Genomic DNA, 22513 nt, shown 5'->3' on the forward strand with positions numbered 1-22513 from the left:
GGATCAAGCCCATGCTACTGAACTGCTGCATACACAGCAGGATATCTGTTTTCAAGGTGGCACATTTTCTCATCTGCTTTGTTTCTTCAGTTCAAAAACACTAACTTGAATTTTGGCAAATTTTCAGTGAAGAGCAGGAGTGGCTGCTGTTGCAAAAAGGAAGATGTGAGACTTGTCTCCCTGGACACATTCCAAATATTTATATTTTGCCTTTTAAAGTCCACTTCTGTTGTCAGATACAGTCTCATTGTTCTAGCAGCAGCCAGAAATACAAGGCGGCCTAGAGTTCAAAGCAAGGGAAAAATCAATGCACAGATTTCATTTTATCACACATACACAATGGTTGGCTGAATTTGCTTTTACCTAATAGCCTGCAGCCCAAACATAGTATTTACAGATTAATTCACATTTATTTTTAGATTGGCTAACTATTCATTGAACAGGGAGGAAATAACTGAGCAAATGAGCAAGTGACTTGCATCACAGAACTGCAAATTCTGTGTTTAGATAGGGCAGGTGAAATGTTGACAGTCACTAAGTGATGAAAAATCTGAACACAGAGTTCTTAACTGGGACAAACATTCAGCAAAGAATTATAATTATTATATTATTTGTTTACAGCACTTCTGTCCCTAACTTTTACTTCTTCAGCTGATGACTCCAAAAGTAAATCAATTACTTAAGCAAAACTTAGCTTTATATGAATGAGCTTTTTTAAAAAGAAAGTAGCTGCAGGGGACTATGGTGCCACTAAGTGCTCTTGTTTGTCACTGTTCCCCAATTCACCAGTGCAGTTCTGCCAAGATTAGCTGCACTCTTACGCTGAAGTTCCCAGAGACAGCTTCGGGACCCATGTGAAAGCAAGAGTGTCAGCACTGTAAATAATCCCCAGGGGATCTTGGCTGTGGAAGGGAAGAAACTAGGTGCTGACTAAGAAGGGCTGAGACCTGGAAAGGGGATGGGTCCTTTCCGTAAGAAGGGAGGTGTTTTTGGTGAAAGAAAGGGAATTTCCTTAAGATTGTGAGGTTCTCTGAAGAACATATTTTTATCTTAAATAGTCTTACCCATCGGGCTATGAACTATCCCACTGCTGACATCTAAGCTGAGAACACAGCAGCATTGCTACCATCAGCTGCACTCCAGCACAGGGAGCAGCAAGTAAGTGACCATTCAGCACATCAGGTCAGCTCAAAATTCATTGCCTATGTTTCCCAAAGAAACATGACTCAGATACATATTATGATTAAGAGCATCTGCAAAAAAAATGGAGGCAGATGTTTGCTAGCAGGCAAAGCACCCACTTTAGAAGCAATGAGCTCCATTGAAAAGGTCGGTCTTTGGATTTCTGGAGGAAACACTCTTTTCTGACTACTGCTGTAACTGCAAATATGGAATTACAGTTCCAGTGTCATGAAAACTAGAAAGAACATTAGAAGAAAACAATTAGTACTTTCTGTGGTTCTTTTTAAACAGAATATGCTGGGTGTTCAGAATGCTAAGTTACTACAGTGTCAGTGATCTAGAATGTAATACGGTGTTAAAATACAGAATGCTGTAACTGAACTTCTTCGTTATTAGCTTGTTTGAAATACAGAAACTGTATTTCAAACTGTATCAAGTCTAAATTCTCTGGTCACAGACACAGTGAGGCAGACAAGATATTATAATGAAAAATTCCCTTTCACCGTATAAGCACAATTTTTATCTGAAGCTTTGCTCTGGTATCCCTAAGTCTGCATGAATGCTACCTATGAGATACTGAAATTCTGTAGTAAAATGCTGAAGTGAAAACCTACTGAAATGTAGATAAATCAAGTAAACCATTTGGGAGGGATTTTATTTTTTTTGTTTTAGTGTAACTGACATTTGTGCAGGGTTATATAATTTTATAATCTATAAATTTTTTTTCTAATTTTTTTTTTGAAACATGATATTACAAATGATGCTGCTTGCTCTCTACAGCGCTTGTACAGCCTCCACAATTTTGAGCTGTCTGAGACTTGTTCACTACCTGTTAGTGGATTTGGCTAGACTAATGCTACTTTTACTGTTCTTGCTATTAGTTTAATAAATACAATTGAGACAATACAATATTGAAATACTGGTTCTTTATGTATTTTTTAAAATAGGAAGATAAAATGTAGCTGTAGCTTCAGAGCTGCCTGTTTCATGGCCTTAACTAGCCCTCCTCCTTTAACTGTGTTAAGAACAGATATAGTCAGCTATATGTATTGTTATTCTTCTGCAGGTAACATAAACATTTGTCAACAGAGAAAATTGTGGAAAATAGAACTAATCATGGACAGTAGTTCTCAATTTGGTTTCAAACAGAAACTTGCCTGATTCACTTCCTTAAACTTCATTTTCATGGGATTAATGTTACGAGGGATCAGCTTGATCCGAGCTTTATTCCTAGAAAACATCTCACACTCCTGTGAAATGAAAATCATCTTTTTCCTTGTTCAGGTCTGAGCTTGTTCTTCCCAGTGGCAGCCTTCTGTCAGTGAGCAAAAATTACATCCAATGGAGGCATCAAAGACAGCACTCCTAGGGTATCTAGTGAAGGCAAATGCAGTTGTTTCCTTATGTCTCCTGGGAGCTCTGCATCTTACTGTAACAATACCAATTATTTCTTCACAGAAGTACCCTTCAGTTATAAATAAAGACCAGGCTATTGGACCATTAAAAGAAAAGAACATTCCTTGCCTTATTTTGTTAATTTCATGAAAATCTGTGAGATTTGGTGCTTTCTACAATTGACATCCTGCAGCTTCATTAGGATTATCTGGTATTAGTTTGTAACTAAGAATACTTTTTTCACACACTGTCTCCTCTTCCGTCAATGATGAGTGCCAGCTACCTTCTCCTTCATTGCTGACTTCTCTGTCTATGGCAAATAAGTGATACAGAAATATTGTTGAGGCAGTAATACAGTAATAAGTATTTCAACTACTAGCTTCTCTATTCTTTTCTCTTCTGAAACATCACTACTACGCAACAAACACTCAGCAGTGATTTCAAGATTATTGAAAGCAAAAGAAGATGAAAGTTACCCCTCACTTTTATAACACCACTAACTTCTGATGGAAGTTGTGGAATCTTTGGTTTTGACGTCACAGGAGAAACTCCAAATGACACAGATGGTGTCATTTCCTGCAGGTGAACAACTGGTGTATGTTCATCTCAAACCCACATTGGTCTGACGGGTTAACAGGCTGCTGTTTGAAGTCTTGCATTTAGTCCTCTCTCCTGATCTGTTTTTTTATTGTCTGAGTAAAGGGAGGTTTGCTTATTGGCATATCCCAGGCTCTTGAGTTTTATTCTGCATTTTACATAATAAGTTCTTTGTCCAGAAAGCAAAGAAATGTGATGACTATAGCTTTTGTTCCAATGTCTGGGCTGAGTTTTGGGCCATTAAGACTTTTAAATGGCAAGATCTTATTCCCTCAGGTTTTTTAATGTAATGGATGATAAAGGAGTTGGAAAGAAAATTTATTGCCTCTTTTTCTTAAAGGCTTTCCTTTTCATCCTTGACAGTGCTAACAGGACCTTTACTGCTGAAGCTATTGGATTTCTTTTGAGTGTCTTATTACTTGGTATCATTAACAAGATAAGTCATCCTTTCCTAAATCTCCTCCTCCTGTTCACTTTCAAGGGTCATGTTTTTGCATGGCTTCAATGTTAATGTGGAGAAAGTTCCCACTCAGCATAGCAAAATTCTACAGGCCATCTTGGATTAAGAGTGCACTTATTGGTCATGAATCTTCATGTATCTTTTCTGTGGGTATCGGATATTAGAGACAGCCAAAACGTTCCAGTGAGCCAAAAAGAACTGGAGTGCTTTTATGTCATGTGATACTCCTTTCTTTTACCCAGGTTTCTGTCTCTCTGTGTTCAGTTTGGAAACCCAGCATTGAGCCCTGGGTACAGTATTCACATTCCCTGTGGGGACTATTTCTGATGACTTCGCAGTTTCATAATGACATTGAGCAACAGCTGACATCTATCTGCAATGGCTGGAGCCATTTCTATTTCCAGACGGGCTTTAGTTTGCTTAGTTAACAGTGATGCAGCAAATTCCTAACTCACTACCAAGCGTGAATGAAAAAGACCAGTCTTTTAAAAAGACTGGGAAAGAAAGAAAATCAGTTTTCTACTTTCTAAGGACATTGCTGCCTTCTGTGTTTTACAGGGATCATCATGACTACTCAAGGAGTGAAGATATTTAGGGAAATACCAAATTTACACCCATTCTCCCATGCATTAGAGTAGTAATGAGGAGTGATCACAGAGATGAAAAGGGAACAGCTATGCTGCAGGGAGATTTCAACCTTCCTGAGTCTAGGATGTAAGTATAAGGTAAGCAGATCTGCCACTTTATTTGTGGGCAACTGAACATTGTCCTGATTAACAACAACAACAGCAACAATCAAAGTCAACTTAAGAGCCTTTATAAAGGTGAGAGGATTCACCACTTTGCACATATGGTAGTGACAGAGTGCAACTAAACTTTTGCCTACCCCTCTCCCTGGCTATCCCTCCTGAGCAAGGCTGGAGTAGGACCATATGATAGCCATGGGTCAGAGCAGGTAGGACACATCTCATGGTCTGGCCTCTTGCTTCCATTTGCTGTCAGCAGAGTAACTGGACTGTGCTTCATCAGTGCTCAAACACTTGCACATACGTGGTGAAACTAAAAAGAATCCCAAAGCCCCCCAGTGGTATAAAAGTCCCTCTTCCCTCAGCCTCATCTCACCCAAATGAAAATGCAGAATCTCTCAGACACGGAATTAAGATTCTCATGTTTCAGCATTTGCTTATCTTATATCACGCATTGTTCTAGTGACAGTACAAAAACATTTTAAAATCACATTTTTAACCTACTAGAACAACACCAATACAGCTTCTTAGCAGCCCAGTCATGGAGACGCCAACAAATTTAATGCCCACACTTCTAAAATGCCACATTTTTGAAAGCACTGTGTCTTCTGAAACTTGTAATGGATTTTTTTTCTTTTTCATTACTGTAATAATGGTTGCTTTGCTTTCAGAAGGACCAAAGCAACATAATTCAAATGGATGGAAATATACAGACTGAGACTTTCAAAGTGGCCTACAGAAGACAGGCATATCTCTTCCAGTGCTCTCAATACAGTCTGGATGCTTCCATCTTTAAAAGGATTTTCATATCACAACAGCATCTTGCTATTTGGAATGCTGGGAGAAGACATAAGCAATGAGAAAAAGGAAAGGTATTTTATGTTTTAGATTTTCCTAAATCATAAATTTTCCTAAATCAATAGCAATGACAAGATGATCAACTTTGATTTATCATTAGCATGCAAAACAGAAAAAATGAACAGATCAGCTGTCCTGTGAACAACAATACAAGGGCATTAGCAAACTCTTCCAAATTTTGTTTAACATATATATTTGAATTAATTTCTTTATGAAACGGAATATACATAGTCTTCTCTCATTATGTTTTTCTCATTCTATTGAGCAACCTCCATCCCTGAGCTGATCCTTCTGTCCCTTTCCCCGCCCCCTGCTCATTCTGCTGGAGCAGAAAATGAACAGAGCTCCATTTGTTCACCAGTGCCAGCAGCAGAAGCAGAGGCAGCAATGTCAGCCCTGCAGAAGCAGCCCCCTGCCTCTGTGTCCCTGGCTGAGGGGACACCTTCCATTTTTGGGAATCATTCCTATGAGAGAAGAGGGTTTGTGAAGGTCTCAAGTAAGCAATAACCCATTTTAAAGAAGATAGAAATACTGAAAACCAAGTATTTTAGAACCACAGCATATTCAGATTAAGAAATTTACTGCCTTCCCTTCACAAAGGGAGTGGAAACTACTTGCAGGGGTGTAGGCTTCAGTCCTTTGTGGTGCTCCAGGCACACCTGCAATAGCATGACTTTCATGAATACAATCTTAAAAACAAGTTGTTCAGCTTTCCTGACCCTGCTCGTTCCAGAGTTTCATCCCTCCAGTAAGCTGTGAGCCTTCCTCATTTCCAGTTTAAAAGCACTCATTGTCTGTTCACAGACATATATTGCTACTCAATTTCCTCTTGTTTGCAGGTAGGCTACCATCTTCCCATGAGAAAACATGATCCCATCTCCCTCACAGACAAACACCTTAAGCCCGCTCTACCTTTCTTTGCTGGGCTACAGAAACCAAAACCTTTCAATTTTACCTCCTCAGATAAGATGATGAAAAACGAAAAGATTAATACCTGGGGTTTCTTTTACCTAATCTTTTAAACAAGTTTGAACTGACCTGCCTCAAGTATGTATGGCCATAACTGTGTAAAGTATCCTAGGTGAAATCTCACTTAGAGCATGCATTACCTCTACTGGGGGACAGGTCATCAGATAAATCCTCCACGACCTTCTATCTTCTGATCTTTATGTTACCCTCATAACTCTTCTTTCCCAGAAAACAGAAGCCCTTTGTGGTTGTACTTTAGGCAGCTTGCAATGACTAGATAGGGAAACATCCATGTGTATTCATTATGAGAGAACCCTGCTCCAGCAACACTACAGGTTTGCAATTTGAACTTTCAAGAGTGCCAGGCAAGCCAAAACCTATATGCTACTGAAGCTGTTATTTCACTAACTTGTTTATTCAGAATACTTTCTCATAGTTTCATGTTTTGAGTCCTCCTATCATACAGTTGTCCTCCATGCTTCTGCTTCATATTTTTCTTCATTATCAGCAATATCTGTAAGGCAGGGAGATTTTCAGAAAGTCTTAAGATCAATGTTGGCTCAGCACAAGTTTAATTTAGAACATGTGATGTGTCTGACTCACACTGTGCTATTCATGCCATCCATCCCTAATTTGGAACAAGCCTAGTAGTTTAGTTATGACCTGAAAATGTCTGAGCATAAATTATAGATGGCATTTTAAAAATATTTATAATGTTAAAAATGGTCATGAACATCAAAGTCCCCCATGGAATGCACAGGTTCATAATGGGGACCTTTCTGTCTGAAGCCTACAGCGAGCACCTTCACAACACCTGGATCTCTCTGCACGTTATATTCATGCCCACATACAACTGACTGAGCTTCACATGCTTCTCCCAGGTTTCCTTCAAGGATTGTCTTTGAAAGAATACACCAAAGAACAGAAATACTCTCTGATCCAAAAGGCGCTTTGTTGAGATTAGATTCTCTCAGCACTACAACATCTTTATCTCTGGCCATGCAGGTAAGAAAACATTCCTGGTCAGCCACAGCAATAAGACCTAACAGCAGGACGAAGAGGCATGTGGGGAATGCAGGCAATGTTATTCTTGTCTGTGATCCAGAAATTGGCTTTAAGACTTAGTGAGAATAATCACTCTGACCTTGGTTTGTAGGTTCTTTGAAAAAAGCCACCAATGAGGACACCAGGCATTTATCATGTGCCATCAGACATCAGCATGCAGGGACAAAAATTTCACTGCTTCTCCTACATGGCATCATGCTGAGCAGGAATTCAAAACAGGCCACCTGGGTGAGGATGAGAGGGAGCCATGGTCAAGTGGTGAAGTAGTCACAGCCATGCCTTGCCAGCACTGTGACATCCCAGTCCTAGAGAAAAAGTATATGAACCAGGCTGACCTAGACCTGGCTCTGACATGGAGGGATGGGAAAGGAGGAACACATACAGCCTTGCCAGAACTGCATGTCTGATGGAAGAGGCAGCAAGCATGGACCCTTTGCTAGATAAAAGTCTTGCAGCTTTACAAAGCTCCCGTTCTTCATTTGAAGTCTGGCTGTCTCACATGAGATAAATACCTGTACATCAGCTGAAGTGGGGCCTACATTTAAAGCGTACAAATATAAAGAAGATTTCTAATTAAGCATTTATTTTCCTGAACCAGGCCTCTTTTTGCAAGGAAGGAATATGTTGGGGGCAGGCAGTGGGCACCTTGCTGCCGTGCTTACTGTGGACTGGTTGTCTGTAAACAGCAATGGGATGTGCCTTGGAGGCAGCCTGTGGACAGGCACAGAAAAGGAAAAGCAGAGGAGACAGAAGAAAAGCAGGTCTTTTAAGCTTACAGACTACTGTGGACTAAAAAAAGGGCAGTAAATAGGAGGCAGGATGACGAGGTGGGGGGACAGGAACTATCCAGGGCCACCAAGCAGAGCAGTGCATGGGAGGCCCCAGCCAAGGGCTGAAACCAAAAAAATCCCATCTCAAATAAATATGTATAAACAAAGTGCCAAAAACAGACAATAAAAGATGAGATTGATGATGCTTGATCCTTCAGGGTTCAGCTTGGCAGGCTGCAGATGCCAGACTGTTGGTTATGGTGCTGCATCACTGCACTGCCACAGAAGGATTCAGTGGAAGACAAAAAAAAAGATTGAATTGAGGGCAGCTCCCTATTTTTATATCCTGTTTCTTTCTCAATGGTTGTTCTCTTTCTTTCACAAAGGAATTGCAAAACAAAGGGATATACACAGAAGATTTGAGATTATAGAATCTTATCTGGCTGAAACAGAAAGAAGGAAAGTGTAGAGGTATTTGATTCTAAACGTCAAGAGATTATAGAGACACTATTCTTCATGGAAAGCAAACAAGGGACAGTCATGCTTGCAGTTGCCTTTGAAACCAACTCCCAGAAGTTGCAATAGTAACCTCTTGCAAAACAGCTACTAATCCATTCTTGTAATTGTTCCAACCTCTCTCTGCATCCCTCACCCCTATGCTGTGTCAAAAGCAAAGGAGAACAGTGCTTAGGGCTCCCTAATGCTGAGTGTTAAGAGTGAAAAAACCAAAACAACAAACTTAAGTATTCTTTGTTCTTCTGGCCACAGACAGAACCACTTCCCTGTCCAGCCAATTTGCTTATTTCTTGTCATAGCACTCCATACTCTTCCATACTCAAGAGATCTCAAGAGACTGTATTCATATCTAATGGTTTCATGTGCTTCTGCTATTCTCTGTTCTTGAAAACAGGTCAAGGATATTAGTGAGTCATATTTTTTCCTCTATTTATTTCTACAGTTAAGCATAGGTTATCCTTTATCACCAGCTGGACAAGTATTGATTTAACATTATTCTCAGTGTTGGTCTCAATACAGAACCTGACGGCCTTCTCATTAAGCTAAACTTGCACTGGCATGCCTCCTCTGTCTACTTTAGACTTCCAGCAGAATGACAGGTAAAATTTTATAGTTTGTTACTCAGCAAGATATTACTGATGAAATTATGGCCCCACTGTTGCTTTGACTGGAGCATTTCAGCCCTTCCAATGCAGTGAAAAGCTTTCATGACCCAGGACTTCTGGGATGTGGTGGTAAAAAGCCAAGGATGTCAGGCCTTTCCCTTTCAGACAGCTTGATGTAAATACTTCTTACCACTTGTTCCCCCTTCCAAACATCTGGATGCACATAGAATACAACAGACCCCACATCTGCAGATTACTGCAAGCATGACAAAACCCTTTGTCTTGGGTTGCAATGCAAGATGCAACCAAATGTATTCTATTACCATCTGTTAAAACAAGGTGTGGCAGCATCCTTTATCTCTTCCATGACCCATCTTCCCTCCAGGGCGATATCCTCTGTTAATGGGCCATTGAGTCTCACTGCATGACTGATAAAATTACATCATCCCATTGTGAGATGCTCCACCCAGGGGGAGGAGCCAAGCATTCCTACCTGGATATAATCTGAAACTCAGACACCACCACAGCCAGCCTTTCTCCACTGGATTCCCAGAGGAAGTCTGTACCAATATACACCCTTCTACAGGATCATTGCTTCAACAGAACCACATCTGTCACTCCAGGAGGACTGCAGCCACCATTTAATCAGACTGCTACCAACACCCTGACCAACAGGGTGTCAGGTTGTATTCTGACTCTGTCAGTGTTGGTTTTTTTTTGTACTACTGCATTTTTATTTTAATTATCCTAGTAAAGAACTGTTATTCCTATTCTCATGTCTTTGTCTGAGAGCCCCTTGATTTCAAGATTATAATAATTTGGAATGGAATGGTAACATTTTTTCCATTTTAAGGGAGGTTCCTGCCTTCCCTAGCAGACACCTGTCTTTTCAAACCAAGACACCCTTAGAGCTCAAAGTCACAAATATGTAACTTCACATGAGGTTTCCTTGGCAAAGTCCTGAGGCAATGATTGTGCCTTCCTTAGCTATTTTCTCCTCGGTGATGCAACCACCCACAAAGTGGTAGGAGCTTGCAGCTGACAAAAATGGATGCTGTGATTTGGAAAAGCTAGCCCACAGCAACACTAGCCTTTTCTGGACAGCAACTCAAAGCTCACCGACAGGTCAAGCCTAGAATAAGAAAATGCCAAGCAGGATACCTGCTGTGATTTATCATGAATTTACTTAAAGAGAGAAACACTGGCCTCTGCACAGTATTAACAGAAAAAATCCACACTACTTTTATGAGATCCAGAAGGCACTGCTGATGAAAGCTCTTCTCAAGACTATTACAATGTTGGAGCATGTCCTAACCACTAGACCATTGACGGCATCTCAGAAAGCTCATATAAGAACAAGACTCTGAATGCTGAAAGGTCGTCATGCTTTCATGCTTTGAAATAAAACACTCTGAAGCAAAATTACTGCCCACGAGTATATAAAGAACAGTGGTGCAGAGAATAGGACTGCTCTCAAGGTCACATTTTGAAAAGATAAAATCCATGTGAAAAATCATGGATTCAAAAACGGAACAGCATTTGCACATGCAACATGTACCCAGAGATGGCTCAAACTATTAGCCACAAATCAGGTACATGAGCAGTTACAACCCATCTCCTTATTTCCTTGACTATTTATTTAGTCCTGCATATATGTCAGTAGTAAGACAGTATTTTAGCACCACTTGGTGTATAATTCTCCTATAAAGGCAGTCTCCTGTTCACAATATACCCTGTACATGTGCACGTGTGCCTTAAAGAAGCATGTGAAAAATGTGTACACCTGGGTCAAAGAAAAAGCTTTTGGTGGATGACTGCCTTTGGTGCTTTAATGTGCTGAAAAATGTTGTGTGGTTTGGATTTTCTTCCTCTTTTAAAGTGAACGCTTAAGATTGCAAAATTATGATGACTCAACATAACTACAGGGGAAGCTGACAGTGCTCTCACACTAAATTTGGAGGCCCACATTACCAGTTGGTATGTGCTACTAAGTGCAGAGAAAAATGACCAGAGATGTCAGGTACATCACCTGGCATTTTCACTTATGTTGGGCAGAGTTGGTGGCTGGTTTGAGCTCACCTTCTTAGCTGGCCTCTTGGGCTGAGCGGGTTGCAAATAATTCTAACGTTCAAAGTCATCTCCACAAATGCCACAGTGGAGGAGGAAATGGAATCAGTCCATTGACTGATGGAACAAATTACCCAAGCCAGTAGCAGGATGAGGGCAAAATGGTTGGGCCCTCTGGTAGGAATCAGGAAGAGGTGCCGCACTGCAGCTCCAGACTGGTACCAAAGCCACAGAGATGTCTGTGTAACTAATACACTCCAGCACCCATGGGACAACCAAGCAAAGGACCAGAAGAACTGAACTGGAAAGGCACTAAGAAAGGGTAAGTGACAAAGGTCAAGAAAGGGTACAGGGCTGGGGGCATACACCATATGGGACCACAGGACTGAAACCTCCCCTGTCCTTGCCAAGACTTGCCTTACAACACCTAATGTCTTAAAAAAACTCAGCAAGCCTCCAGCTAAAATGCAGAGTTAAGATCTCCCTTACTTCCACACTGAGAACATCTCAACACTCTACTTCTCTCATACTGGAAAGGTTATTGCATTTTGATAAGCTCATTTTGTTTGGATTTTTTCCCCTCACCTCTGCCAGGGAGACCCTAACATAGTGTATTTATTGCTCACTCGGGTAGGAAAGGGCACAATGCCTCCAGTGAATGCTAAATGCTAAATGGAACAATGCTAAAAGGAACAAAACAAAGATTCACAGTCAATACTTCTACTAGCTAGGTAACTCTGGTTTCTCCCCCTTCAGATCTCTGTACACTGAATCTGGGAGGCAGCATGTGAAAAACAGGGTGCTGTGAGAAAACTGTATCACGGCTTCCAGTTATTAATAAAAGAAATTCCTCACCTCTGAGTTGCAGGTTTTTTACACTTTACCTTAGTAAGGGCCCATAACTACACCCTTCTAAAGTGCACTGAATGCCTTTGCGGAGGATGTGGTTCTCAAGCTCAGGAAATGTGGCCTTCAGGTTTGACCCACCATGTATACCACTTTACAGTGATCACAACACACTTTTTTTTCAGCCAATGTAAAAAACCACCACCACCACCTCCACCTAATGCTGCCTAAAGGTCAGCACTCTTTGTGCCACACTTTAGAAGGAAATAAAGTGTGAGAGGGAAAAATTTCTGCTTTTTGATTGGAAAATAATCTGGAAATCTTTTCAGTTTAAACTGTGTTTACCGCCCCAATCTTTCTCACCAGTGCTGCTCACATTCTTCTCCACAGCAGTGACCTAGCCAACCTTGTTTCCCCTCTTCTCTCCTTCATGACCACACCACAGTTCATACAACTGCAGATGGTTATCAAACTCCCTTTTCTGTCCAAGCTATAAATGCTTCACTTCTATAATCTTTCCTCTTGCATAACTGACATTTTTTTTCCCTCTCAACAGAACCAAAAATGTGAAGTGTCTTCCCACCCCGTGATGCTGCTAACAATTCATTTTCTTTCCAAATGGCCTAAAGGTTTTTTTAATTGGTAAGATGCTGACAGAGGAAATGGCAATGAGGAACTTGTTCAAGTATCTGCCTTCCATCTGCAGGACAACAGACTTGAGATCAAAGGCTGCCAAATTCTAGGAGCACACTGGTATGCTGTGGCAAGGAAAGCCTTTGCCTTGAGGAGCAAAGATGCCAGGGATGGATCAGAGGCTACCTCATCTTAACTACCCATAACTACAAGAACAGCAGCTACTGTATACTAACACAGATGTTACAAAAATAAGATTTTGGTCACTGGTATGCAGCAGAAGGCAGGAGGGGTGAGTAGGGAGTGAACAGGAAAAAGAGCCCAATGAAATCTAGACATAAATGCCTCATTTTCAGGAAAGCAGATGTCAAACACCATCTTTTAAAAAACAAGGGAAGAACATTGTGTGATGTGGTTGCACCCCTTATACGTACACAAGCTGCACATCTGACTTGATGAAGGAAAAATATCAGTCCTGGCTGACAGGCACTGCTGCATTCTACAGCCAGTGATAATCATGCCAGCACATTAAAGCTCAGGTGCAGCCTGCATCTGACTTCATTCACTAATTTAAATGCAAAACACAGGTAAGAAGGCCAGAAGAGAGACCCTCTCCCTCCCAGCCAAACCTTTCAAATGTATTTGTCAGCAAACAGACTGGCACATATTTTGGTTCAATGAGCTTTCAACTCAACAGAACCCTGTACCTTAGGGAATGTTTACAAGGAGTTGGAAACAAGTAATGAAGAAATATAAGACCATGTATGCTCTCCAGCTTCTATGCACGTGAATTTTCTCTGTACTCCACTGAAGATTTTCTGGGCTGTAAAAATTGAAAGGGGTTGAAAAAAACTGCCTTAACAATGCAAAAATACTATGTGAAGCAAAACACTTGAAAATAAGTAGTGTCTTGCAGTTTATTCACTTCCCACGCTAACAGCTGAACTCTTGCTGAACCACTACATCAGTAAAGCCAACTGGATGTGTTGGGCAACACTGACCACCCTTTCTCCAACAGTAATACTCCAGCCAAAACAGGAACAGTGAATTTTTTGCATCATCTTTGGGAAAATAATTAAAATGGCACTTGAGATTTTACGCCCTTGTGGCACTTATTTTTCAACAAACTGCTCCTTGCTCTCCAGTATTTTTCCTTTGTCCTTTTTTAAAATGCTTTTGCAAAGGCTGTGGAAAACAACTGTGCTATTGCAAGTAACATTTCTCTACTTCAGCCCTCTTTGGAACAAAATGCATATTTACACCTGGAATTATTCTCAGTTAATGTTTCACACAGGATCTTTTATTCGGCATTACATTGGGAGGGAACTCAACAAGAAAGAGTGCACATATAGAAAAACTCGATAGGGTAGTGACATCCTGCGGAAAATCTGAAAGAGAGGAGATACCAAAAAGGAGTCAGAACATAGGAAAAATGCAGAGCTTTGCTGTTTCGGACACTGAAGTGCACAGGTCATTTACATCTCCTATGGTGGTTCTTTTTAATTCTCTATCTAATGGTTATCTGAAAATACAGTGGTGGTGTCTAAAACCATAGCTAGAGCAATATCATGCCAGTAGAAAATCAAGTGAGCAGAAAGAAGTGCAATCTGATGATCTAATTTCGTATTAACATTCCTGCTTCCCTCACCCCAAAATCCATAGGTTTCCAAGTACAAAGAGCACGAGTTAGCAATGGCTAATTAAATTAGCTTGTTAAAATATAAGATTACAAAATTCCCATATTTTTTGAAGAAACACATGTTGTGATATGTCATTTAAACTGGAATTGAGCTCAGCAGTAATATCTGTTATTTAAAAACATCACAGATTTCTCAAAGTAGCTGCAAAGCAAAATCTGTTTGGAATTGCTCAATTTTATTCATGGAGATTTCTGCATGAGCTGGCAGATATATTTAAATTTCTATTTATACAGCAACTTACATCCATGTTTTACAAATATTAATGAATGTACTTTGTAACTGCCTTGTGAAACACATCACTATTTTAGAACTGACGAAACGCACACAAAGAGAAATGTCTTGTCTAGAATCAAGATAGGAACAGATACAATCTGCACTTTCAGAGCTGGAGCCTTGAGTGTATGCCTTCTTTGAATATAAAAAGACACTTTATCTTTAGTCATAAGATTGGCCATGTCTTATAAGCCTTTGTATACAACCAAGTTCTTCAGGCAGCAGCAAAATGAGGAATGATTAAAAATAAATCAGTTCAGACCAAAGCAATGTGAAAAGAAATCAGCTTTCTTGGTTTTGGAAAAAGGTAGCAAAAAGAAATAAATAAGAAAAGCCCTGAAACAAAGCAAATGGTCAGTTCACTTCATGACCAAAAGTTTTACTTCAGGGATTTCTCATGATGCAGAATACAGTGGTTCAAACACCTTTGAAAATTTCAGTTTTAAACACATTTTAAAATTAGACCTGGGAAATTTTCAACTCCTGTCTTAGTTCTCTAGATTTTCACTGGCATAAGGAGGAGAAGCCAACTTCCCTATCACTGAAATAAGCATGACAAGTATTTGGTTACCCCATGCACCTTTTTCAGTGGATATCCAACGATATGACTGTAGTATCTCCAGTCAGGGCCCTCCAGCCTAGAAACTGGGACTGCTTGGCAAAGTTGTAAATGTTCCTTGTCTCCCACTGCATGAGTTAGTCTTCTGGTAGGGAAAATAATTTCCACCCCACAGACCACAGTTTTATTTTCCAGCAACCTGGTGGGCAAATATAATTTGAACTTACAGTTTTGAGATTAATTAAATAACTTCATTAAAAAGTGTCTGGTTGGTGCTGCATGGAGTTGTTTTCCCCTCCACTCCTTCCAACCTGCCCTGGAAATAAGCTTGCTCTATAGACAGCAAGTTCCTCCAGACATGCTTAATGGTTATCATCAAGCACAAAACCTGCCCATTCCTAACAGTGAAGCATAAGAAAGTACAAAGAAGTCCCTAGAGCCAAGCTGACACAGCCAAGGGAGGGGGGAGGCAGGGAACTGGATGGTTTTGTGAAGGAAGGAGAGAGCAGGATTAAAAAAAAAGGGAAGCTACTGACAAATGAAGCAAAACAGGTCCTAGTTCAAGATTATGGATTTTGCACTATGGCAACATGGAGCACAGCAGGGAATGGACACCTCATTAGTAGTGCATTTTCATTTCTAGTACCATGTGAAATCTCCAGTGGTGATAGCCCCAGTGCTCTTTATAACCTGTTTATTTTGTATAGATATTGGTTTAGCTGCCAGGAATAAGTCTTTGTCACCTTTAAGAACATTAGTGCTTTGTTGAGATTTGGCTTTTATCTGCAAATGTTTTATGAGATCTTTGACTTTTTCCCAGATCTCAGCATGCACTGCTTGCTGTGAAATGCCAGCAAATGCTCTGCATGAGTGGTGAATGCAATGCCTGGTGTGTAACACCCGCTGCACTAACACCGACATGTAAGCCTAATTAATCTCTTGGGCAGTCTCAAGAGCTGTCCACGTGGTCTAGAGCCCACCTAGCACTGGTGTGAAAACTCCCAGTGCTTGGCAGGTGAGCATTCAGGAGCCAGGGCCGGAGGGCTCAGGCTGGAATGCATAGGGAAGGAAAGCTGCGCTGCTTACAGACAAGTCTCTGGAAACAGCACTGAGGAAAATATCCTGAAAGTTGCTACTTCAGGTGTGTGGTTTGGTTTTTAATCCTTCATAGAGGATCTCACCTGGATTTGCTCACTCTAAACAGGAAAGTTAGATATATTTCAGTGGTCATTCCTAGTTATTTCCCTGACTATTTGTCTTGTGAATTCTGCAAGAGAAACTACTTGAAAATAATGACATGGAAAATAATAACAACAAAAACAAATTTCTGTTTATAATATACTCTGTATGTTTCCTTCTTCAACATAATTTTATCTAAATTTAATTTAAAATGCTGTGTAGTTCACATTCATTTAAAATAAATAGGACATTTCCATCACCCTACCCTATTAGTAATGTGGTTGCGGCAATAACATACAGTCATGTTGTACACCAATTATAGGACGCTGTTAGCTTCCTTGTTTATATTGTACTAAAGTCCTACACAATTTAAACGAGTCCCTGACCTCTTACAATATCAGCAGCAGCAGTACTTTGCACTCATACAGCACCTTTCATCTCAGAGTGCTTCTGACATAAATTTTCATTACATCTACATACAGGTAGGTGTCTAGGCACACTTCAAAGGCAGGGAAACTGTGCCACGGAAAGGTTACACAACTTGGCACAAATCCCTGGTGAACAGCTGGGAATGTGAACTCTCCCATTACTTGTTTTGAATGTCCAGACAATAATGCTTACCCCAAACCAAGATTCATAAGGCATTAATCAAAATGTTTAACCCCCTACCCAGTTTGCAAATGGCATGGGCAGACAATAAGCTCACTAATTCTTTTTGATACATTATTCATGACTTGTTCTCCTTTTCTGGCAACTTTCTTTTTTTTAAGTTAAAAAAAAATACCAAAAAAACAAGTAAAAAAAAAAAAAACAAGTTAAAAAAATAAAAAGGCCAAAAACCCCAATCAAATACAAGAAAAAACCAGCAAGTACTGGAAAATAATTTGGAATCCGAAACACTTAGCATTTTCTTTATGGCTCATCCATTGGAACCCGAGCACTACAACATGGGTAATGTATGGCAAGCTCTCTGCAGGGACCAGAGCACCTGAGTGACCTTTGGAGAAAATGGCAGCAGGGCCGTGCTTGCTCGGTTTTAGTTTCCAGGTGTCCACAAGCCACTGAACACTGTGTCTGCATACATAAGTTATGTTGGCATGCTAAACTGCCCGGCCAACAGCTACTGACAGCGACACAAACTAATAATCCAGGGGCTGGCTACATGATAGCTACAAAGCTAAAAAAAAAAAAGCCAAACAAAAAAACCCTCCTACAGTTCCCATTGATAATTAAGGGACTACTGCAAACAGGCCTTGAGACTACTGCTCCCTGCCTGGCTTGGCCAACCCATGAGGCTCAGAAAGAGTTACCAGCCACCCTTGCAAACTGCATTTAGCACTGCCTAAGTTTGAGTCCACACTTCTGACAAAGTTTGTGAATTCATGCATACCTCAGCTTTCCCCCTCTGTAAAAATGCTGATGCAAATGCACACTTACGTTACAAGTCAGGGCACCAGAATATATGTGAGCAGCTCTGGAACTGTGTTAAAATGAAAACTGACGTGGGTGGTGATGGATTTCTGAGCCTACAGGGTAGCAATGTTGTTTTTTGCTGGTTGAGTTGTTTGAGGCTGTGTTGCTCTCCATCACATAGGAGGCATTTATTTATTTATTTATAAGCAAGTACATCCAACACTTTCCAAGAGAGACAGAATTTTAAATGCCAACTTTGCTCTCCAATGACTGAGCTCTACATACAACAGTAATTATTGTGAATCTCAGGGTAAGATGTTGAGAGTTGAAAGCTCCTCTCAATGGCAGAATAAAACAGACCATCTCTCTTCTGGCGGTGTTAAACTCTTGGGATGAAAAATGCTCTGTTGTGTATACTTGTGTTTGCATGCATATACCTGGAGAAAAAAAAAATATATAGAGATGCGTGCACATGAACACACACATTACTGACACACAGAGACACAGATTTGAGTGGAGAAGGAACATTTAGCCAAAATATTTGAGACTATTTTCCTGAAGGCTGTACTCTTAGTAAGAAAGGTGTTTAATTTCATAAAAGCCATGTAGCATTGTAAATAAACTGGAAATGGGTTGCAGAAGGGAATCAAGAAAATAAGTAAGTTAGAAATGGTTTATCTTTCTAATATTCTGGTAATTTTAAATTTATTACCTGCTCATGCATCAGGACTACTTTTTTTAGTAGAGGAAAAAGAATCGGGTGTTTGTCTGAGAGACTTTATGAGGTGAAGAAATGAGGTCAGCTCACTAGATTGGAGGAACTCTGTAATATAACCTTGTCCTAGGGCATTGTTGGATTAGAGTCCAGGGTCAACAGGAGGCTCTTCACTGGCTGTAGCAGTTCTGGAAGTGACTTCAGGAGATGAGCTCATTAACAGTTATTTAGCACTGCACCAGCATTTTTTACTTCCTGTAAACTAAACAGACTTGCCATACCAAACATCTTATATGGAGAAATGGGACAGCTTTAACCTATGTTCTGCAAACAATCTTTAGCCTTACTGTAAATTTCCCTTACATAGCAAGAAACCTAGAGGCATCTGCATACCAAGGATCTGGTAATTTTCTGGTGATGTTTGCTATTGACTACAACTATTCAACACCCAGAAAAGCTTCTCAAGGTAATAGGAAAAAAAAAGATGTGATTCTCCTTGTTTCTCACTTTTCAATCTGAGATCTAGTAGTATCAGGTTTTGCTAAGAAGACTCTGCTTTGAACACTCTACTTCCAAATACTCTCCCCACTTGAGGGAGCAATGTATGAACTGAAAAGGTTTATGACTTACAGAATTTCCTATTCGTCTCTTCTTCCCTGGTCATGCAAGGTCCTTTCTCTCCCTGATTTTTTATAGTATTTTCTTACTTCTGACCTGCAGTTCTCCTGTCTCATTTACAGAATTGTCCAGGGCAAGTAACATTCCTTCATGCAAATTTTACTTCCCTTACCACTGTTATAAATCTGTGTTATCTGCAGGATACATTCAAAGGAGGGGTACTGCAGGCTCTGCAGAGCTATCTGTGGGCACACCCATTCTTCTATGTTGCTTCCATTCATCCCTAACATCAAAATTATTACATTTTTTGAAAATGTAAAGCAGAAAGGTGACTGGCTCAGCAAGTCAATGTACTTTCAACTTCCGAAGTCCAACAGCAATGCCATACATGTGCAAAAAGTAACTTCATGTATTACATAGAGGAAAATAAAATCACTGTTCTTCTGTCTGTAAGACGAACCCTTCAGACCTGGAGTAGCTTGTTTCTGCTTCAGTTTCCTGATTTCCATGTAGGTAAGGCTGATACAAAAACTGTATTTCCAGTTTCTGTTCTTGAGAGAAGCTAGAGTTCTAGCAGGCTGGATTCCTCCCTTTTCAATTAAATATCTCCCTAGGCAGCCATATGAGACAAGGGATAGCCCCAACTCTCCTGAAGGGCCAATTCTATGACTTGGCTATCAAACAAAGCACATTCTTGAAGATATTTTTGTCCCTAACATTGTCAAAGTTGCGTAAGTGTTTACATGTATCATTCACAGATCAACATCCCTCCTATGTCACCGGTACCCAGCCAGACAGAAGGACCCTTGCTTAATATAAAACTATTTGCAAGTTTTTGAAATCCTGGTTCAGAGCACATTGAAGCCAAGGGGATGTTTTTTTTATAGGCTGACATTTATCTTGAATCGAGCTGACCTTGTATGAAGAAAACTGTATGAATGCACCTGTCATACTCAGTTTGCTAAGTGCACTGCTTTCAATTTAACTTCTGCCGTATGTTATTAACATGGCATAGTTATTAGCATTTAAATCTCCTTTTCCTTTGTAATTTCTATACTTAGATTTCCCTTCCCTCTCCTCCCTCCCCTCCCCAGTATGTTTTAAAGAGTACTGACTTAGTAGGAAAGCATGTAGTTGTTAGACAAGGATGGAATTGTATTTTTTAGTATTGCAGTTTATTTAAAGGACTAGGAATCAAAATGCGATTGACACAGCCATGGCAAACATATGATTAATGTTATCTGTTTTTTCCCACTGTAGTATTTTTGGTTTCACTTTTTCATTACAAATGCTTGAAAGTACCCACTAATTTTCCGGTATCTTCGGTCAAGAAGCACAGGAGCAAATGTCTATTCTTCTTAGCCACACCGAGTGACTTAGGACAAGGCTAAAGCTATTTGGGGTGCAATACCTAGAGTGGCTGCCCAGCTTAACACTTGTGAGTAAGTAGTAGCGCATACCTTGCTACTAAAAATGCAGTGACAGGTCCTATACAGTGCTGCTTAACGCAAGACCTAACACGGGGCCTGGACTGTCATAGATACCGAAGCGTGAGAGCAGAGGTGTCCCAGTGCAGTGGCAAACGAGCACTACCTCGGGCAGGAGAGTGGGTACGTCAACCACTGAACGTGTTCTCGGTGCAAACGCAGCAAGCGGGGACTGGGAGGACGAACTGGGATGGCTGCATGTCAGGGAGACAGGCTGACGGTGGGTTCGGATACACCGGGCTATCTTCTCGGTGCCCGTGGCAGGGGACAGCCTTAGGACACCAACACCGCTACAAAACTGCAGCAGCGCTGAGGCGCACAGAACACCGGCGGGGACAGGGGTTCAGCCGGAGATCCACCTGCCCGAAGCCCCGCCGGGAAGTCGCCCCCTCCCCGAGGGGGTGCGGAGCGGCTCCCCGCGGGATGCCGCGGCAGGGGCTCTCGGCGGCGGGGCCCGAACGGCTGCGGCAGCGGCGGGGCCCCCGGGGGGGGGGGCCGCGGCTCCCCTTCGGCAGCGGGCGGCGGCAGCCGGGTCGCCCGCCCCGCGCCCCGCTCCAGCCGCCGCCGAGCCGCGCTGCACTGCGCTAGGGGCTGCTGCACCTGAGCGGCCGTGTCAGCGCGGGGATAAACCACTGCCAGCCCCCGGCCAACGCATTATGTAATTTCAGATTATATAATCCTGAAATGCGAGGAGGAAAAATTCCCCAAAACAACCCAAGCCCTACCGTCCTTCCCCGGGCATCTCCTGGGGGTGCGGGGCAGCCCGTGCTCTCGGGCGGCCGCCGGGGCAGGCTCGCCGGCACCGGCCGCCCGCTGCCCCCACCGGCCCAGGGGCCGCAGTCCCCGCCCGGCGCGATGAGCCGGGGTAGGACGGCGGGGCACGGCTCGGTACGGCTGGCTCTCCGTGCCGTCCCTTCCCTTCCCGGCGAAGCCGCCGACCGCGACAGCCCCGCGCTGCAGAAGGGCGGGCGGGGGAGGTCGCTCCCCGGAGAGGCGCTGCCTTACCTGCTCCCCGAAGTCGATGGCGATGTTGGTGATGCCGAGAGGGACCAGGAACCGGATCAGGGGCCAGTAGTTAGTGAGAGCTGGAAATTTCACCATAGTCCCAGCTGCGCGGTGACCCGCGGCGCATCTGCCGCGGCAGGAGGAAGGGGGGGAAGGATGAAAGGGCACCGGAGGAGGGGGCGTGCGTGTCCCTGTGCGTGTGTGCGGGCGGGGAGGGGGTGGGGGGGAGATAAGGGCGAGGGAGAGGAGCAGCAGAGCCCCCTAAAAATAAAGAGCCGGGGAGCGGGCGGGGGGCCGGGCCGGTCCCTCCCTGCCCGGCGCAGCGCTGGCTGGGCGGCGGGGCGCGCTGTGCTGCCGCCTTAGCAGGAGACCCGAGAGATCAAGTCCATCCCCGCCGCCCTCCTCCTACACAACAATGATCCGCCGCCGCTGCCGCCGCCGCCGCCGCTGCCGGAAAAAAAAAGAGGAGGGACACCGCCGCCAGCCACTCGTGCGGGCAGCGCTGCCCTCCTCGGGGCGCGGGGGCCAGGGGGAGGGCCGGGCCGGGCCGGGCCGGCCCCCCCCCCCTCCTCGCCTGACGCTCGCCGGCGGCGGGGCGACGGCCGCGGCGCCGCGCAGGAAAACACCGCCCTCCTCCTCCTCCTCCTCCTCCTCCTCCGCCCCCTCCTACCCCTCCCCGCCGCGGGGACGGCACAGGCCGCGGTGCGGTACGGCCGCCGGCGGAGGTGGCGGTGCGGGGTTCTAGTGCAGGGCTCTGTCGCGGGGCTCTGCCGCTCCGGGCTGCGCGGGCCGGCGGAGCACGTGGGTTTGACACACGCCCGCAGACGGGCGGCGGCCGCGGGGGAAAGAGCGGCA

General features: G+C 42.9%; 1 protein-coding gene across 1 annotated transcript in view; it reads right to left on the minus strand.

Moving 5' to 3' along the window:
• ANKH (ANKH inorganic pyrophosphate transport regulator) overlaps window positions 1–22170 on the minus strand; it is a 96828-nt gene extending 74658 nt beyond the window's left edge. Inside the window, exon 1 of the mRNA XM_005530880.3 lies at window positions 21659–22170. Within this exon, the coding sequence (XP_005530937.1) occupies window positions 21659–21754 (96 nt within the window). The 5' untranslated portion in view covers window positions 21755–22170. The remainder of the gene's footprint in view (window positions 1–21658) is intronic.
• Window positions 22171–22513: the final 343 nt, after the last annotated feature.

This window comes from Pseudopodoces humilis, chromosome 1, assembly GCF_049639895.1.
Source record: "Pseudopodoces humilis isolate 2021_Gansu_Grassland_sample_001 chromosome 1, ASM4963989v1, whole genome shotgun sequence".
Classification (NCBI taxonomy): Eukaryota; Metazoa; Chordata; class Aves; order Passeriformes; family Paridae; genus Pseudopodoces; species Pseudopodoces humilis.